Source organism: Euprymna scolopes, chromosome 21 (genome assembly GCF_053919585.1).
Source record: "Euprymna scolopes isolate OS-2025 chromosome 21, ASM5391958v1, whole genome shotgun sequence".
In the NCBI taxonomy this organism is placed as follows: domain Eukaryota; kingdom Metazoa; phylum Mollusca; class Cephalopoda; order Sepiida; family Sepiolidae; genus Euprymna; species Euprymna scolopes.
The window spans coordinates 57,923,292-57,940,815 of NC_136502.1; the positions used below are offsets into that span (position 1 = coordinate 57,923,292).

At 29.5% G+C, this 17,524-nt stretch overlaps 1 protein-coding gene across 6 annotated transcripts in view; it reads right to left on the reverse strand.

The window, feature by feature from the left end:
• Nucleotides 1-17,524, reverse strand: part of LOC145242393 (uncharacterized) — a 717,261-nt gene that overhangs the window by 35,135 nt on the left and 664,602 nt on the right. For 3 of the 6 annotated variants that reach the window (XM_080105416.1, XM_080105415.1, XM_080105418.1), the window contains 2 exons: nucleotides 15,865-16,164; nucleotides 6,734-6,944 (listed from right to left, as the gene is read on the reverse strand). In XM_080105416.1, coding sequence (XP_079961542.1) covers nucleotides 6,734-6,944; nucleotides 15,865-16,164 — 511 coding nt within the window. The remainder of the gene's footprint in view (nucleotides 1-6,733; nucleotides 6,945-15,864; nucleotides 16,165-17,524) is intronic. The other 3 variants (XM_080105420.1, XM_080105417.1, XM_080105419.1) reach the window with 1 other exon arrangement.

Consider the following 17,524-nt stretch of genomic DNA (forward strand, 5'->3'; position numbering starts at 1 on the left):
TTTGTACAAAGGCTTATATATTACCTCAATAATAATTTAGCATGATATAATCATATGTTAATTCAAAAAGGCATCTGACTGGAGCGTTATGCACTGATGAAGCCTTTTTGTGAATGTTTGGTAAATTTATTATACTACAAATGTGTAGATTGAAAAAATAGGCAGAAACAATTGTTATTAAAATCACATGAAATATCTTTTGCAATTGTATATTTTGTTGAAAATATTGAATAAACTTAATTCAATGATAATATCATTAGTTCGGAAAAAAAATAAAATTTTTTGCATTATATTGATAACACAAACTTTAGAAACTTTTTTTCATAATCTTCCTAAAATATAAAAAAACAATTTTTAATTGTTAATATCTACGATGCTTTATTTTCATAAAAAAAATGAAAAAACAAATTCATGCATTTTTTTTTTAGTACTTAATGCTATAACTTTAGTAAAGATATTCTTTGTTTACATAAAAGAATACATTTTCACTTGAAAAAAAATTAATATTTATTATTTCATTATTACTACCAGCAATGGAGGATTTTGTTTTGAACAAAATCAAATAAGATAATTAAAGGAATCGTTTTTGGCATTGGAAAATAGGCACTAATTTTTCTGATTGCAATACACACAAAAGTCCTGATTTTTCCAATTCCAATTAATCACCTATATATATATATATATATGAGTTCACTACTTGGTTTTTACCAAATCAGGTAAAATTGAAGGTGGACTGATGATTATGGCTTGCTCATTTATATGAATTTATATCATTGCAGTATATTTACATGTATTGAGCAGTTAAAAACGTGAATTTCCATTTTTTTTATTACGATTTATTTTATAGATATTTCTTATTTCTATAGCCCCTAATGTGTGCATATTTGCACATATATGTACACATATATACAAATAGACATATATACATGCACACACACATATACACATACATACACGCACACATATACACATACGTATATATAGAGATAGATAAATAAATAGATAGGCATACCTATATATACATAGACACAATCTACACATATATGCACATACATTTATAGACAAATATATATGTATGCAGATGCATCTACAGCATACACCTTCATAGAAATATGTATAGTAAAATTATCTGAAAGCAGTTAATCTTCTGAATGAAAGAAACTCACCATTAATGCAAGGGGAACATTGTAAGCATCATCCATCTTTTTTTTTTTTTTTCCTTTTTTAAATGACTTTGTTTATCATCTGGGATTCCTTTATTTTGCGCACAATCTCCTTCACATACTCTTTTGCCAGAGTTTTGGTAAAATCAGGAGGGCAAAAGAAGCGAACACTGTAAAGCTAAGGCAAAGCAAAAGCACCACCACCGTTTGCTTTGCAACCCCACCCGGCTGCCCTCGTTCAACACTTTTACTGTATGTGCAGGCCAGTCAGAGAGACTGAAGACAGCAATGTTTGCTGGAATGTGTGCTAGACCAATTATCAGCTTTCTTAGTCTTCTTCTTCCTCTGAGAAGACATATCGGTAACTAGCAGTAGCCAAGGAGTCAAGGATGAAAAGGCTTAGAGAGGAGGAAGTGACTCAAGGGGGTCAGCTGTTTCAGGGAGAAGACTGGGTGGGTAGAAGCCTCTCACCACAGAGAACACTGAGCTGATTATATTATTCTCAGTTTTGTAATACCAAAAACAAAAAATTAGGTAAACTATTTAAGGATGTTTCTCTAAATATATAATGTAGCACCAATTCAAAATCATGACATATGTTTGTGTTTATATATATATATATATATATATATATATATATATATATATATATATATATATAGTGTGTGTTTGTGTGTGTGTGTGTTTATTAATAGTATTAAATGAAAAGATAATGAATAAAAGTTATACATAACCTTATTATATCAGAACAATAAAGAAAAGTTAAGAGGAAATAATTAACTGATCACTATGATTTTTGGAACACAGCTGCTAAACGTAAGAGGTCTAATTGTGAATTATGTTTAATAATCATCCATTTTATCCAATGGAGTAACATTTTGGTATTAAATATCAATTAATATTCTCCCAATTTCAGTTTCTTTTAAGTATTTCTAAGATTTCAGGAGGCATAATATGAACACAAGCTCCCATTTGAAAATTCAAATATATTAGATTTTCACTGAATTTGGTCCATAGTTATTAGACATTTTTTATGCAAGATTCCTTGAATTTATATTTCTTCTTATTAAGCCTTACATTTTAGACATTTTCTAGAAACAAAATTAAAAAATGGATATTGATTAAAATTGGAATACAGATTCTAAACATAAGGTTTAGCATCATTATATCTTAATTTTAATCTTTGTCATAAAACTGATGTCACTTTCATTAATACCCTTGAAAAAAAAAGAAGAATACTATAGACTAAATAGCAGAGTAGACTAGACTCTCAAACCTTGGTTGTGCAAACTAGTCTAGGAAAAAGAAAACTCTGAAATAACATCAGTTTTTCTTTGCTTATCGCATGTCAAAATTATTTCTAATTGAACTAGACTTCTCTTTGTCACTGGAATGAAGCAATGCTGGTTCAAGAGTTTACACACACATTATATCAATTCAATGAAATAGTGTATCAGTGTTTTGTAAATATTTTTTTGTATTTCCTTGTCATTGGAATCAAGAAATGTCAGTTCAGAGGAGATGCAGTTAGTGATTGTGTCATTTTTGCTTCATTATATTCATTACAATGAAAAAATCTCATGAGACTGAAAAGAGCTTTTATATGTACATATGACTGCATATCTATGCACTATTGGCAACTAAACTGGTTTCTTCACTAGCTTCATCTTATAAGGAGGGTGGCTACACATTCAGCAGGATGAAATATAAAACCTGTCAAAAGGGATGAATGTACTCTTTTGTAAGATCAACAGTTATCTAAAATTAAACTGGACCACAAAAGGTATAATGCACACAGACATAGAAACACAAAGGTTAATATTTTAGTTCACAGCTTACTGAAAATAATGAACTTCTCAACCGTTACAATGGCATTTATCTAGGACAATTCTTATGTAACACTAGCTTTCAATATGAATCCCGACATTTGCTTGTTTCTGTATATACTGATGTAAGAGTCATTGGGAAATCTGCATATGACTATATTGATCTTGCTGGCATTCATCATCGATTCTAGATTTTCCCATTGATAACTATATTTATCTATTTAACAACCATCATATATCAGAAATAATAATACTAAACAAATTTATAGTTAAATATTCTTATTAGGATCAAGTATATGAATCAGATTTAAAATACCGTTTTTGAACTCTTAAAATATTTTTGTCAATAACTTAAAAAAAAGAAACATTCATTGTGGAACACTAATTTCTGAAGAATCGTGTTTGTATGCATTTTTTTAGTGAAGTCATGACTCAATTTTGAACATCATCAAGCTTCAAGAAAAGTATGCAAAATTTGTACTCATTTAAAGTTTTTCATTCAGAAATTAGATTTAAAAAATGATTATATTGTATTTTATATGATTTCATAAATCGCCTAACAAGAACATTTGTTTCACAAACAAATGTTTTTGACAGTTTTTATAAATATATAGATTTATGGTATACAGAATTTACAAAACTTTTATAAAAAGCTTCACTGGTGTATAACACGTCATAGTCCGGATGAAAAACAAATATGCATCCAATATTCATTTAATAAACACATTTAATTTTATATTCCTTTTTCTTCTTTTTATTACTCCAATCAAAAAACAGAAATGTTGCTCAGACTGTTTTTTGACATTTAAGAGTTCATAGAATATTATGTCTACAATATTTGTTTCCTTTTGTTAAAATGCTCATATTTGACTTTAAAAGAAACGTGGCAATATTCACACATAAGAGAATAATTAATTCACATAAACCTTTCTTGTTAAATTCTAGCATCCCCGCTTCTTTTTCTCTCCTTATTTTCCTTCTTACTTTTTCTTAAGGATGTATGCTGTCATTTCACAAAAAAAAAAAAAAAAAAAAAAAAAATAGAAAAGTTGTCATAAATTATCATAAATTTTGATTTGATTAATTATATTTGCTTTGTGAGAGTCAGAGACATTGGGGGATATGTTTCACCTCCATTATTAGTCATTACAGACCTTTTTGAAAGTCATCTCAATTTGAAGGCACATGGTTCAGAAATAATTTAGATCAGGTGTGTAGAATTTCTATAAAAAATGATGCATGGAAAAGTTAAATACCTTCTTTGAGTAAATTCATATCTCGTTTACTCATAAAAAGATAGCTGGTCTGCACAAGGTGTCTGCAGTATATATATTCATGCTCAGAACTATAATTAACTGTACTGGTTGATTAAAGTACAAAGCTTTATTCTTGTTGAGATGTTCACGTCTTGATGTAAACTGTATCCTACAGATTCTTATCATTTGAAATAAGACAGGTTGACATTTTAAAACTCATCCAGAAATTGTTTTCTTAAGTTTATTTAGAGAGCGAATGATGCTGCATCAACAGTAACCTTATTATTCAGTGAAAATTGATAAAATGAGAAAAACCACTCAACACCATGAACAACGCACTAAGGAGTGAACGGAGCTCTTATATCTCATCCTAGAACAAAGGAGTTTACTTTTATGCCTCGAAGATTAACTTCTTTCACCATATCGCGCCAAAAGCAAACAAAAACAATTGTAATTATTCTGAAAGAAAAGTAAGCTCTTCTCAAATCAAAATCATTTACTTATTATTTTTTTATAATTACTCGTCCATATAACTTAAATTAATATGTCTGTCTTTTCTATCGTAGATTAAGAAAGTACTGTTTGGATTTCAATTAAACTTGGCATGTAGATAGACTATGTAAAATATACCTAGGTGAACACTTGTAATGAGACTACATATGTAGAGATAGACAAAGTAATAATACAATGTAGAGATAGATAAAGTAATAATACAATGTAGAGATAGATAAAGTAATAATACAATGTAGAGATAGATAAAGTAATAATACAATGTAGAGATAGATAAAGTAATAATACAATGTAGAGATAGATAAAGTAATAATACAATGTAGAGATAGATAAAGTAATAATACAATGTAGAGATAGACAAAGTAATAATACAATGTAGAGATAGATAAAGTAATAACACAATGTAGAGATAGACACAGTAATAATACAATGTAGAGATAGACACAGTAATAATACAATAGGCCTTTAGTTAATCTGGAGAGACAATGGGTAACCTCTATAAAAATTCCTGCATTAGGAGTATTGTGAAGTAAAGGTTGTGCAATCTCCAACATACCCCTTTCCTAAACCAGCATTGCTTGAGTCTAGTGACAAGGAGTCCAAGATAACTAGAAACAATGTTAGGATAAGCAGAGAGTCCACATACAGCACCTGGTATTTCTAAATGGTCACCCATTTTGTACTGACTAGGCTAAATGTTGATGATCTAACAGGAACTCGTGAGTCAAGGTATTATTTATCTGCTTTCCATAGCAGGAAGATTAAACACGAGGTTAGGTAAGTGAGATTTGGAAAGTCACACTCTAGAAAAAGAGCACTCTAGTCGAACAAAAATTGCCTGGGTATCCCCATTGGCATTAGCTGGTAGAGGTGCCTCAGATGATTAGAAATAAACTAACCCCTTCTTAAAGAGTCAGAAGGTGGACCTTCCAGAGATGCACAGGACTTGAGACAAAGAACTAGGCACATCAGAATGCTCAAGATGTTGGTGATTTAACAGGAACTGGTGTGTTAATATGATTATTCCATATACAGTTCTACAAATAATAGGAATAATAATGGTGCTTGGGTGCTAACTAGCAGGAAGTGATGCTGATAATGACCGGATGAATTTTTGTTACAAAAATGAGGTGATTAAAGGTAAGTTAATTTGTAATACCCTTTTGAAATGCTGTTAAGAGTTGAATTGAAAAACCTTTTTGTTTTATTGATAGAAAAGAAAGAATGCATAAGCACAAAACCAATTTAGAAAATGCCATCAGCGATCGGAAAAAATAGAAAAAACTGTCAAAAAGTTGTGAGCATGAGAATAAGATGATGTTGGCATAAATCAAGAATAAAACATTGGCAATATGAAATCCTTTATTTCAAGTCTTCAATTAATGTCTAAGTGTCTCATCCATAGTGTAGGATGGTTTCAACTAATACCATGAAAACTAGGAATTTTGTCTTATTCTAGACAGCAGCTTTCCAGATTCTGTCGAAAGAGTTGATCGCATTTAACACCTGGTCAATGTGTGTATTCATATCATTGATAAATTCCAGATATCTGAAGTTAAATTAATAAATTTAATTTATAAAACTATTATTGCTGAAACCAATTATATCATCATATATCTAAGTTACCTGAACATTGATTTTGAGGACGTAAATATTAACTATACATAGAAATCATATATATACTACAAAAGATACCCGCACTTCACACAAAACTTTGTCGTATGTTCGAGTACCCATTTCATGGGTACCCAAGCGCAGACCTTAACTTTTGACCTAGACCTTGAAAATGGTGTACACCATCTTTAGGTGGGGGATCATCATCATGCCAGGTTTGGTCATGCTCGGTCCAGTGATGTGGACTGTAGAAGAGTTCTACACACATACACACATTATTACTTAATATAGATGGCTACATAATTCTTGATATGTGCTGCAAATCTGAATAAATAAATATTAGTAAGTAAAATAATCAACTCACCCGAAATTCTGAAAGTGAAGCCATCAACTCGTCTAGTTCACGTGTAGCAGTAGATGCAGTCTGAGGAGCATGTGTTGGTATCTCCTGATAATGGGACTGTACTTGGGGATACGCGTTTTGCACATAACTCTGGCTATTAATTTGTTGCTGCTGCTGCTGCTGTTGTTGTTGAGTGGACGTCACGGCTGACGAGGTCCCCGACATCTGGCGGCTGAAGGTAACAAAATGGAAAATAACAGCTTAAGAACAAAATGGAAGAACCCCCACATATATTGGCACTTATGGCACATTTATGTTATAAAACCATTATAATCTCAATTGGGATTTTATTTTATTCCATCAGCAAGGAAACAGGAGTACTTGTAAGAATATACAAAAGATATGGAAAAAGACTAGAGTTCTGTTGGTTTATTTGAATGGAATATAAAATAAGGAATTAATTTTCTACAATTGCAATTATGTCAACAATCTCCAAATAGTCAGAGATAACTTTTATAGAATGTAATGCATACAGTATATGAATTAAATATTATTACAGATAATGTATTATTAAATATTATTACATATTATCAAATATTGTTACATGTTATGTATTATTAAATATTACAGTATTATGCATTATTCAGATAATGTTTCTGAAACATAAAACATCATTTTCATACTATATAAACAATGTAATAGTAATTAATAATTTTCAATCTAACATATAATCTTATCTTGTTGGTTATCAAAGCTAAACTCAAATAGCGTGTTTGCTGACAATTGTAAATTTGTTTCTAACTAGCCAATTTTCATTTGTTAATGTTGCACCAAGTTATTAGCAATATAATAATCACTACAAACTTAAATTATTTAGTCCATCCGAATTTTTTTTATAATCACTTAAGTATAAAAATCAGCAATCATTTTAGATTGATAATGGGATAGATAATTGGAGTTATTCATCGTATGTTCAAACAAATGAAAATTAAAAGCTAAAATGACTTCACTGCATGCAACCAAATAAATTGTAGCAAAATATGTTATTATATTGCCAATAATATGGTACAATCATTACAAATGAAACTCCAAGATAACTTTATGTTATATCATAATAATAATAATTGAATAAAGAACATTCTTTTTAAATCAATCATAACCATTGATTTCATGCTAAAAATAATTCATCAAATGCTTAATATAGTTTTTGGTGATTTCATTAGATGATTCTAACATGATTTTGTTCCTTATTTGCACCAAGTAAACAAAGCATCAAAAAGTATTTTAGTTATCTGATGAATTGTGCACAGCACAAAACCAAACGTCATGACTGATTAAAAAATGCATATTTTATTCAATCATTATAATGCTCTTCCTTTATATATATATTAAGATCACAAAAAGCATTATTTACATTATGGATAGCCGAAAGATAATACTATAAAAAAGAATAACATTTTTGATAAATTTCTTTAATTTTTTAAAGATGTTAATGAAACATTAACAAAACAAGACTAAAAAAAACAATTAGTAACAAGTTAAACAAAGCAATGGCTACTATAAAAACTTCAAGCCACATACAATTTTCATGATACTTTTACATATTTTATACTGGAAAAATGATGGAATAAATAAACAAGTTTTATAATGTTACATATAAAAAAAACTTTTTCTCCAAGTGTAGCAGATTGTGCACTAACCACAGCTGAATCCCATTTCATGTCAATTTTGCACTGACTTAGGACAGATTAAAAAATGCACATGGAATGTACATTTTGTGAACCAAAGCTGTCTGCATTTAATAATCTCAAAAAAAAAATGCACAACCATTTTTTTAAAATATTCATCAAATCATCTCATTATTTATGTGTCTATTTTATTTTTGAAAAAGCACCAGTTTAAATGACTCCTTGTCTCAAAGATGAAAAAATGCTTTCTCAAGCTTTTGGATTTCTAAGGTTTTTTTTTAAATACTCATTCATTTTTATGTTTAACTATTCAAAATAAAAGCTGGCCCAAACTTGAACATCGTTTTCTAAATTTCCTTGAATTATACAAGATTTCTAATCCTAAATTTTGATATAAATGAATAAATAAATCCAAATGATCATAGTTGGTAAAGTGCTCAATATCCAAAAGATAAATGCAAGTTAAATCAAATAGTAAACAAATAACTTCTGCATGATAATTGAAATCATGAGCCATTCACCATATTTTTTTTATTTTTATAAATAAATACTAGATCTCTCTCGCCAATGTAATATATATAATTCAGTAGATTAATATTTTAAATCAAGCTCCAAAAATCAACACTTAAACTTTTCCTCATATATATATATATTAAAAAATAACTAAATAAGCCATGACAGCAATTAACTTCAAATATTTTATAATCTAACACACAAGCATGCAAATTTAATGATAAAGTTTGTTCAAGCAGAGTTAGTAACTATCAGTTTTTAGGTGAGTATCAGTTGGTAAATCACATGCAGCTAGTGTTAATGTGTCTGCAACATAACTATAAATGCAATGATAAGAGTTAAATGGAGAGCATAAAAAACTGATCAGTCGGTGGGGAAAAAAATAAAAAAAGCTTATGAAAAATAAATGAAATGGATTAAGAATGTCTTTGTTTTCATTGTTCTAAAATAAAATGGATATGTTGAATGTGATGAACTTACAAACTGAAAATAATTTAAGATGGGTACTATCAAATCCGAGAGGAGGTAATCATTAATTTTGAAAAAGTTTGTCAGTTTTATTGCATAAAATGTTTTTGGGTTATTAAATACAGACACACAATCATGACACAGCATTTTAAATTATTATTTAAATTTGTTACCATTGTTAACAATCAACCAAGCTGGAATAGACATATTTTAAAGAAATTTAAACAAAATAAATTATTTTATGGTAGAAGAAAATGAAAACCAGTAAGCTAGTCAGATGATTCATAATTCAGTCTTTTTTTTTATGACATATCAGCTCTTTTGGGATTTTTTAATGCCAAGACATTATCAATTGTAAATGATTGTATATTATTCATTTAACACATGTTGCTATTTACCTATAGCTGAGGATGGGGTGGAGGATTCATATTTTTCTCAAGGCTGTTAGTGCAAAACTGAACGCAAAGGTATGATAGGATTTCAACCCTTATTCTTGAGTAGTTTTTGACCTTGATAAAGTGTAACTCATTAGTATAAGAAAAAATGTATTACTGATTCCATGATCTTTGAAAATATTCATTATGTTAATGATGAATCCCTAAAAAGAAGTCATTAAAAGCGAAACTTACAAGTTAGAAAGGTATAAAAAAAACAAAAAAACAAAAACAGATACAAATCAAGAATAGCAAGGCATATGCATCGTTTTGTATTTATATCATCAGAGAGAAACAGAAAATACAGCCTAAAATCTGATAATAAAATCAGAAACAAAGGTTATGATAAAAGAAAAATGCTAAATTAACCAAAATTTTAATTCTGATGGAAAAACACGAATTGGAGAGTGAAAATACTTGACAGAAAAGTTGAGAAAAATTCATGAACAATATATATTACTGCTCTATAATTGTCCCATTCAGCATAATAGTTAGAATGTTTGCAAATGGATTAGGAGACATGGGTTCAATCCTTGGTAAAGTCGTACCAAAGACTCAAAAAAGGTACTTGATACCTATTGCTTTCTGCATTATAAGGTGACTTTCAAGGTGTAGTAGCTAATGAAAAGGTGCCTTTGAGTTGCCCTCGACTACGGCTGACCACTATATAGAATACAGTTAACCGGTTAACCTGTTGCATGAATGTAAACAAACATAAGTGTTATAATCTATCGGAATGAACTGGTAACAATGTTAAAATTCTTGAATGCTGATCACAGTTTTCAATCTCAGCATAAAAAAAAAACATGTCTAGCCACACTAAAGGGCACTAGTACGGCAAAACAGCTGTCTGTGAATGGTCTATCAGAGTGCTTTACTTATATAAGAACATAATAATGTTTGTTATTTAATAATTACTGCACAATAATATGAACATACATAACAGTAGTTTCACAGAGCTAAATGATACTTTGCCTGTTTGTGCATAAAGTACAACATGTATCTATGCTCATCAGTTTAATCGTTCAATTAAACTGATGAGCATAGGCATGTTTGCTTGAACCACTCTATAGTAATTATTTAATAAATAAATATATATATGGATTCACTTGACATTGTATGTGTGGAGATATATTATTGGTAAGAAATAATTTCAAATATAGTCATAGGTTTGAAAAAAAACTTTAATAATATTTGCAATATGAGGTCACATAAAAATCTGTAAGCATGATGGTGTTTTTTAATAAAAAAAAACTAATTGTTGATGTTACATTTTTTTTTTTACAGCTATAAAACGGCAAATGGCTTTAAAGAACTGAAACAAATTATTTTAAATCTTAAAAATACCAATAAACATTATTTAAATGCTTAAACCATTCTTCACTGAAATATTTATCATCATTTTCAGTTTAGTATCCATAGGATGGCTCTTAGAAATTGACTACCAAATTAACCTATCTCTGTCCAGGTCTTTATTTATCCCCTTTTTTCTCAAATCTCTTCTTATCACTTCTTCCAATGTTTTTCTTGGTCCTGCTACCTCAACTGTTCCACATCACCTAACACAAGCAATCAACGTTATCAAAGCAATGAAGTCTATTTTTCTGTACGCACGTGCTTAGTAATACTGAGGAGATTTAATCTTCCTTTGACACCATCAGTTTTTAACGCTCAAATTACATATCCATCATATTATTCTCATATCATTACATTGCATATGCATGTCTGATAGACTTTTCTCTTGATTGACAGTGGTAATCTTCTGCTGGTTAGTAAGAGTAGAAGTTTCCTGAACTCATTCTATTCAATACTATCTTTAAGCATACGAGCATCAGCTCCTTCCTGTGCTCTAATAATATCATCAAGGTGAAAAACAAATTTTTGGACAACCTAAGTAACTTCACCATCTAAATATATTTTCTTTTGCTAGTCCGTTTTCCAATCATTCTTTATTTTCTTTTAACTATGCTGTTTATTTTTAATGAATGAATGAATAAAATGAATGAATGTAAAGAAAAAAATTTTAAAAATTCAATTCTTGAGAGAATTTTTGTCAGAAAATTGGGAAAAGAAAAAAAACAGCAAATTGGTAAGGGAAATAAAAACAAAAAAAAATCTTAAGATCCAAAAGAGTTTTAACACTTTTTTGACACAGAATTATTATTTTACTATTCAGTAAATTAAGACAAGAAAGGTTTGTTAATTTTTTTGTCAGCTTTTTCATAAAATGAACATCATTATCTTTCTGAATCTATAAGGAGAGGATTGATAAGTTGAATTATCACCATTCCTACTATTTATATATATATACACAGACACACATCGGTGCTGTTCAGAATTTCGTACAGATTCCAGAGTTCAACAAGGTACATCTGAAGAAGCTTCAAGGCTACACTGGATGATTATTATTATAAAAAATAAAAATAAAATAATATATGTACATATATATATATATATATAAGTAGTAAGATTTTACATCTAAAAACAAAAACAGGTTTAAGGCTCTCAAAATTCATACCAGAATTTTCTGCAAGAGCCTGTGGTATAATGGATAAAGTACTAGATGAAATTCAGTTGTAAGCAACACTCTTCTGGAAGTTGAAAGTTCATTACTCAGAGCGGAGCGATACAAAGAATACAATTGTGAATAATTTCTACCTGATCATTACTGATGGAATGAGAGCATGCTACCTCCATGAGTAGAACTTCATAACGTGTTTCTGAAATTCTGTCCAAATTCCAGAGTTCGATAGAAACATTCTTGCGTTTGACAAGATACACCTGAAGAAAGTCAGAGATTACATTGGACGAAACGTTGTGTGAATAACACTCAAGATGAGGACAGTAGTCCAAATAATCTATGAACGTCATTGAAATAAATGTTTTGCGTGGTTCACAAAAAAATCAATCATTCAATATATTATATTAATATATGTTATAACTGCTTAATTTGTCATACATAAATTGTAACATTCCTTTCAAAAGTTAAACATTTACTTTGTGTACTGTTCTATTTTAAATGAATCTGTTTCAATTGTCAAGTTTAATAAACATTTATGGATATGTCCCAAGCATCCAAAAGTTTTGTTATTGCTGATGAAACAAGAACCAACTTCCCCATGGATCAAATAGAAGGTTTTGTTCAAAATTCCATACAGATTTCAGAGTTCAACAAGATGCAAGTGAAAATGTTTGGAATTTATATTGGACGAAATATTTTGGTAATAACATCCATGATAAAAACAGTGGTTCGAATAATTCAAATATTACAAAATTTGATTGGATGTCTTTCTGGTTTAACAGGCCGATTGCATGCTTAACCCCCCCCCCATTAATCAACAAGCTCCTTAACTTCATTTATCATAGACACTGATTTAACTAAAATATCGTTTTGTAGATGTTGAGAAAATTATCTATAAATAAGGCTAAATATGTTAACTCATATTTAAATTCATCTGCTGTGTCATTTTCTTCTTCATTTCACTAGTCATTCCTGGGAGTGCTTTTACTTTCATTTTTATTTCGCTTAAAATTATTTTTTTTTTTTTAGCTAGGCTTTTTATTTATTTATTTATTTTTTAAGTTAAATCAAATAATGATGTAATAATTTGAGAACATTGTTTGGTCATTAGATTATTAATTAAACCAAATTACTATAAAGCTATATTTTTATTGCAGTAATTTTTTTTTTAAATCGATTAAAATGATTGCATATAAATGACTTCCAAAATTTTAGATTTTTTAATAAATAAGGATTTGCTAAGAATTTTAGCTTTCTATTCAATAATTTAAATTCTTCCAAATTTCGAAAGGTCAGGAAATAATTTGTTCTTTTCTTAAAAAAAATACTAACAAATTAGAATGGTTGACTTGTTTACGAAAAACAGAAATATATTTTGTCAATATCTGTCTTTCAGATCTAGTAAAATTTCACAAAGCGTTATATTTTTCATTCAGCTTCAAAATCTTATAGTTAACAGCCAAGAAATCCAAAAAAATAATTATATAATATATAAAGAGCAAATGGACGTGAGCATTTGTGTTTGTCGACAAAAGGCTTTTCGCATCAGGCTTCTCGCATTGGTTAGATTCCGGGAGAAGTTTTCACATACTTCCCAGATCGTAATATCTTGCATTCGCAAATGGACATTGTCTCTATCTTTTTTTTTGATTGAGTTAAACAAAATTTTCACCATGCCGTCATCTCCAGTGTTTGTCTTTTTCGTATAAATAAAGCAAAACTATTGAAATGCAACTGCCTGGCCTTCGGGCCGGGTAGTATCTGTTCTCGAATTGGTCAATGTAGGGGAAACCCTTCATACTGAGACAATTACTATTTATTTGGATACTGCTAGAGTGCCCCCTTTTGGGGGAGCAAGTTTTCCTCCACATTAAAAACGACCTTGTGTCTAATTTGCTTTTGTGGGAGGTTTAAAAGCAACGCCATTTTTGCAATGATTACGTTAAATTTGAACGCTTTAAACTTCCGGTTGCGTCATGGAGTAGCGGTAAGACGTCAGATTTTCTTTTCACTTTCTTTTCTACCTTCGCATCACGGATTCGAGCCTGCCTGCCACTTTTTTTTTTTTTTTTACACCTCCAAACACCTGAGCAAATGCCGGCCACTGAGGCTAGTAACTAATAACTTTCACCAAACTTTAATTTATTACCAACTAGTACACTTTTTCAATTTAAGCTCCTGGCCTAGCATGATCAACCATTTTGCCTTTAGTATGATAAGCCACATGAACATTAATAATAAATTTTGAAATTTAAAAAACTTACAGTTTCAGTACATTAAAAGTATATAGGTTTATAGATAATTAAATTCTACTGCGTTTGGTATAAACTAGCTACAACCACAGCAAAGAACATTCTTTTCTATTTCTAGACCAAAAACCATGAACAAAGTTTCTATATATTATTTGGATTAATTGAACAATTATTCTCATCTTGAGTGTTATCCATACAACATTTTGATCAATGTAACTTGCGATCATGAAGTGTAAAAGTTGCCATGTTTGGTAAGGAGAAAAAAAGGAATCAACTCTAATCAATAGAGTTTCCTCCTTCCCTATTTTCCCTTCATCCTTTTCTTTTCCTTTCCTTTTTTTTCATATCACTCACTAGATAATAATATATTAAAATTTATAAAAAAACATCTTATTAAAAAACAAAAACAAAAAAAATACTGACAACAGAAGATGCGCAATTTAACACGGTTTCACCAGCACCCTCTTATTTTTGTAAATTTAGTTTCTAAGAACTTACAAATGGTTAATTGATTTAATTAAAATTTTAATCATAAATAATTAAGAAAAATACACCGTTTGTTTTTTTGCCTGATAATTTTATTGACTTTATATTTTTTGTAAATTTACTTTCAACTAGATCCAAAATTACAAAAACTTGGAGTGCAAAGTTAACTTCCTTTTCTCCTTGCCAAATATGACAACTTTTACACCTAAAGAAGGTCAGAGGTTACATTGATCAGAACGTTATACAGATAACACTCAAGATAAGAACAATTGTCTGATTAATCCAAATAATACAATCATCCTTAATCATCATTCATAATCTAAATTCAGAACTGTAAAGTTTCTTTACTTGAACCTCATCTATAGAACAAAATATGAGGTTGCTTCCAAACCAACTACAACATGGTCGCCTTCAAGTCCAATGTAAACATATTTGTTGATAATTCCTCTTAAATAATGTTATGCTTATTCAACTCATTGGTTCTAATCCTCTCATGGTGACATTCATTGTCTAATTGACAATTGCTTTAATCTTATCTTTGAGTGGCCAAACAGATAAAGAGTGATACATTCCATATATAATTATTTGTTATTTTATTTTTATGATTTCTTGATTTAACTATACTGCAAGATGACCAGAAACTCATTGGATCTTAATGCAATTTTTTTTTTTTTTTTTAATTAAAAAGCCAAACATTTACTGATAAAATGGGTTATTTAAAAACCAATCTTTCATTTTTTTTAAGTTTGAGTTGGCAAAATCAATCCAAACTGGCTGCCATGCTGCTAACCTTTGGCAGTCAAAAGAATTCTGTAATTCATTAGCGCCTTCGATAGTTTGAAATTCAGAATTGGCCAAATCATAATCATCACTCTCCTCCTGACTAGAGTTAAATTCAGCATTACCAATCAACAAATCATATTCCCCAGAATCTTTTCGTAGTCTTGAAATCACTTGAGAGAAAAGTGGTGCTGGTGATGGGGAAGAGTGTAATGTTCTAGTATTGGTAGAAGTAGTAGAGTCAGTGGTTGCAGTTGTGGTAGTAGAGACAGAAGACGCTTCCATTTCCACATTGGAAGATGGGGATTGTCTGACAATACAAGAAAGCAACAAGAATGAAATGAAAACAAAAAAAGAAGAAAATCCTTACAAAATTAGGATGTTAATAGCCTTTTTAAATGAACATAACATGTGGAGACATTATAAGAATCTACTCATGCACTGAGCAACGTTGAAATAAATAATTATATATATATATATATATATATATATATATATATATATATATATATATATATATAAAATAATCTCCTGAATGGATTGTTATGAATTTTGGAATATATATTTTAGGCAACATGGTTAATAACATGGGCAGATTATTTCTTTCATTTGTAAACTTTACCATTTAGGAGGTGTCCTCACCCAAAATCGCACTCTTCTCTCAAAACTTTTAAAACAAGTTTTATATAAAAAAATTGCTCTACATAGAATTTTCAGTCATATTAAATAATACATTTTGTTTAAGTGATCAGTGCACACATGAGCACAGCTATGTATGTGTAGTATCTAGGCAACAGGTTAAGTAAAGTGCGCAGATTTTTTTAATTTATTTTTGTAAATTTTACCATTTATGGAGTGGTATCAAAACTGTACCATATACTACAAAAACAAAAAAAACTTTAAAACTAATACTATATTTATTGCTTATACTTGTCCTGGAATGGTTCTTCTACCAAGATGTGTGTGTGTGTGTGTGTGTGTGTGTGTGTGTGTGTGTGTGTGTGTGTGTGTGTGTGTATTACAGAACTTCATTGATATCAGAAGAAGAGATCTTTTAGCATCATCTAAAGTATAATACAAAATTAAATATTCCTAATAGTTTTAGAGACGATTGTATGCCAAATATTTGTTTTCTTTGAACTTGAAACTGAAATAAATAATGTGTTCACTTTATTTATTACAACACACATGTGCAAGACACGCATACAACTCATTAGATGATAACAACTACCAGTATTGATTCATTTGAAAATTTATAAACTATGACACATCTCAAGTAATTCTTGCATAAATAAAAATAATAATCTACATTTCTATTATCCTCATGAATAATATTGTTTCTTACTCATGAATCACCACTTATATCTAAAAGTCCAAAATAAAGAAACCTATTATGTTGTTAACTTACCTACATACATGTTTACTGTATTTAAATTAACTGAAAAGAGAGAATCCCTTTTTCTCAAAATGCTCACAGAGACATTAAGAAATATTAAAGAGTGGTTGAATTAACATAGAATGAAAGGAATTGGGAGAAATACATAGATAGCAAAGTGAGAGACAGTGGTGACTTGTTCCTTTAATTGCAATTCATAGCTAATTAGAAGAATTAAATTGAATTTTATTTCAAACTCGGTCCCAAATCTAAAGAGTATTTTAGGATGTATTTT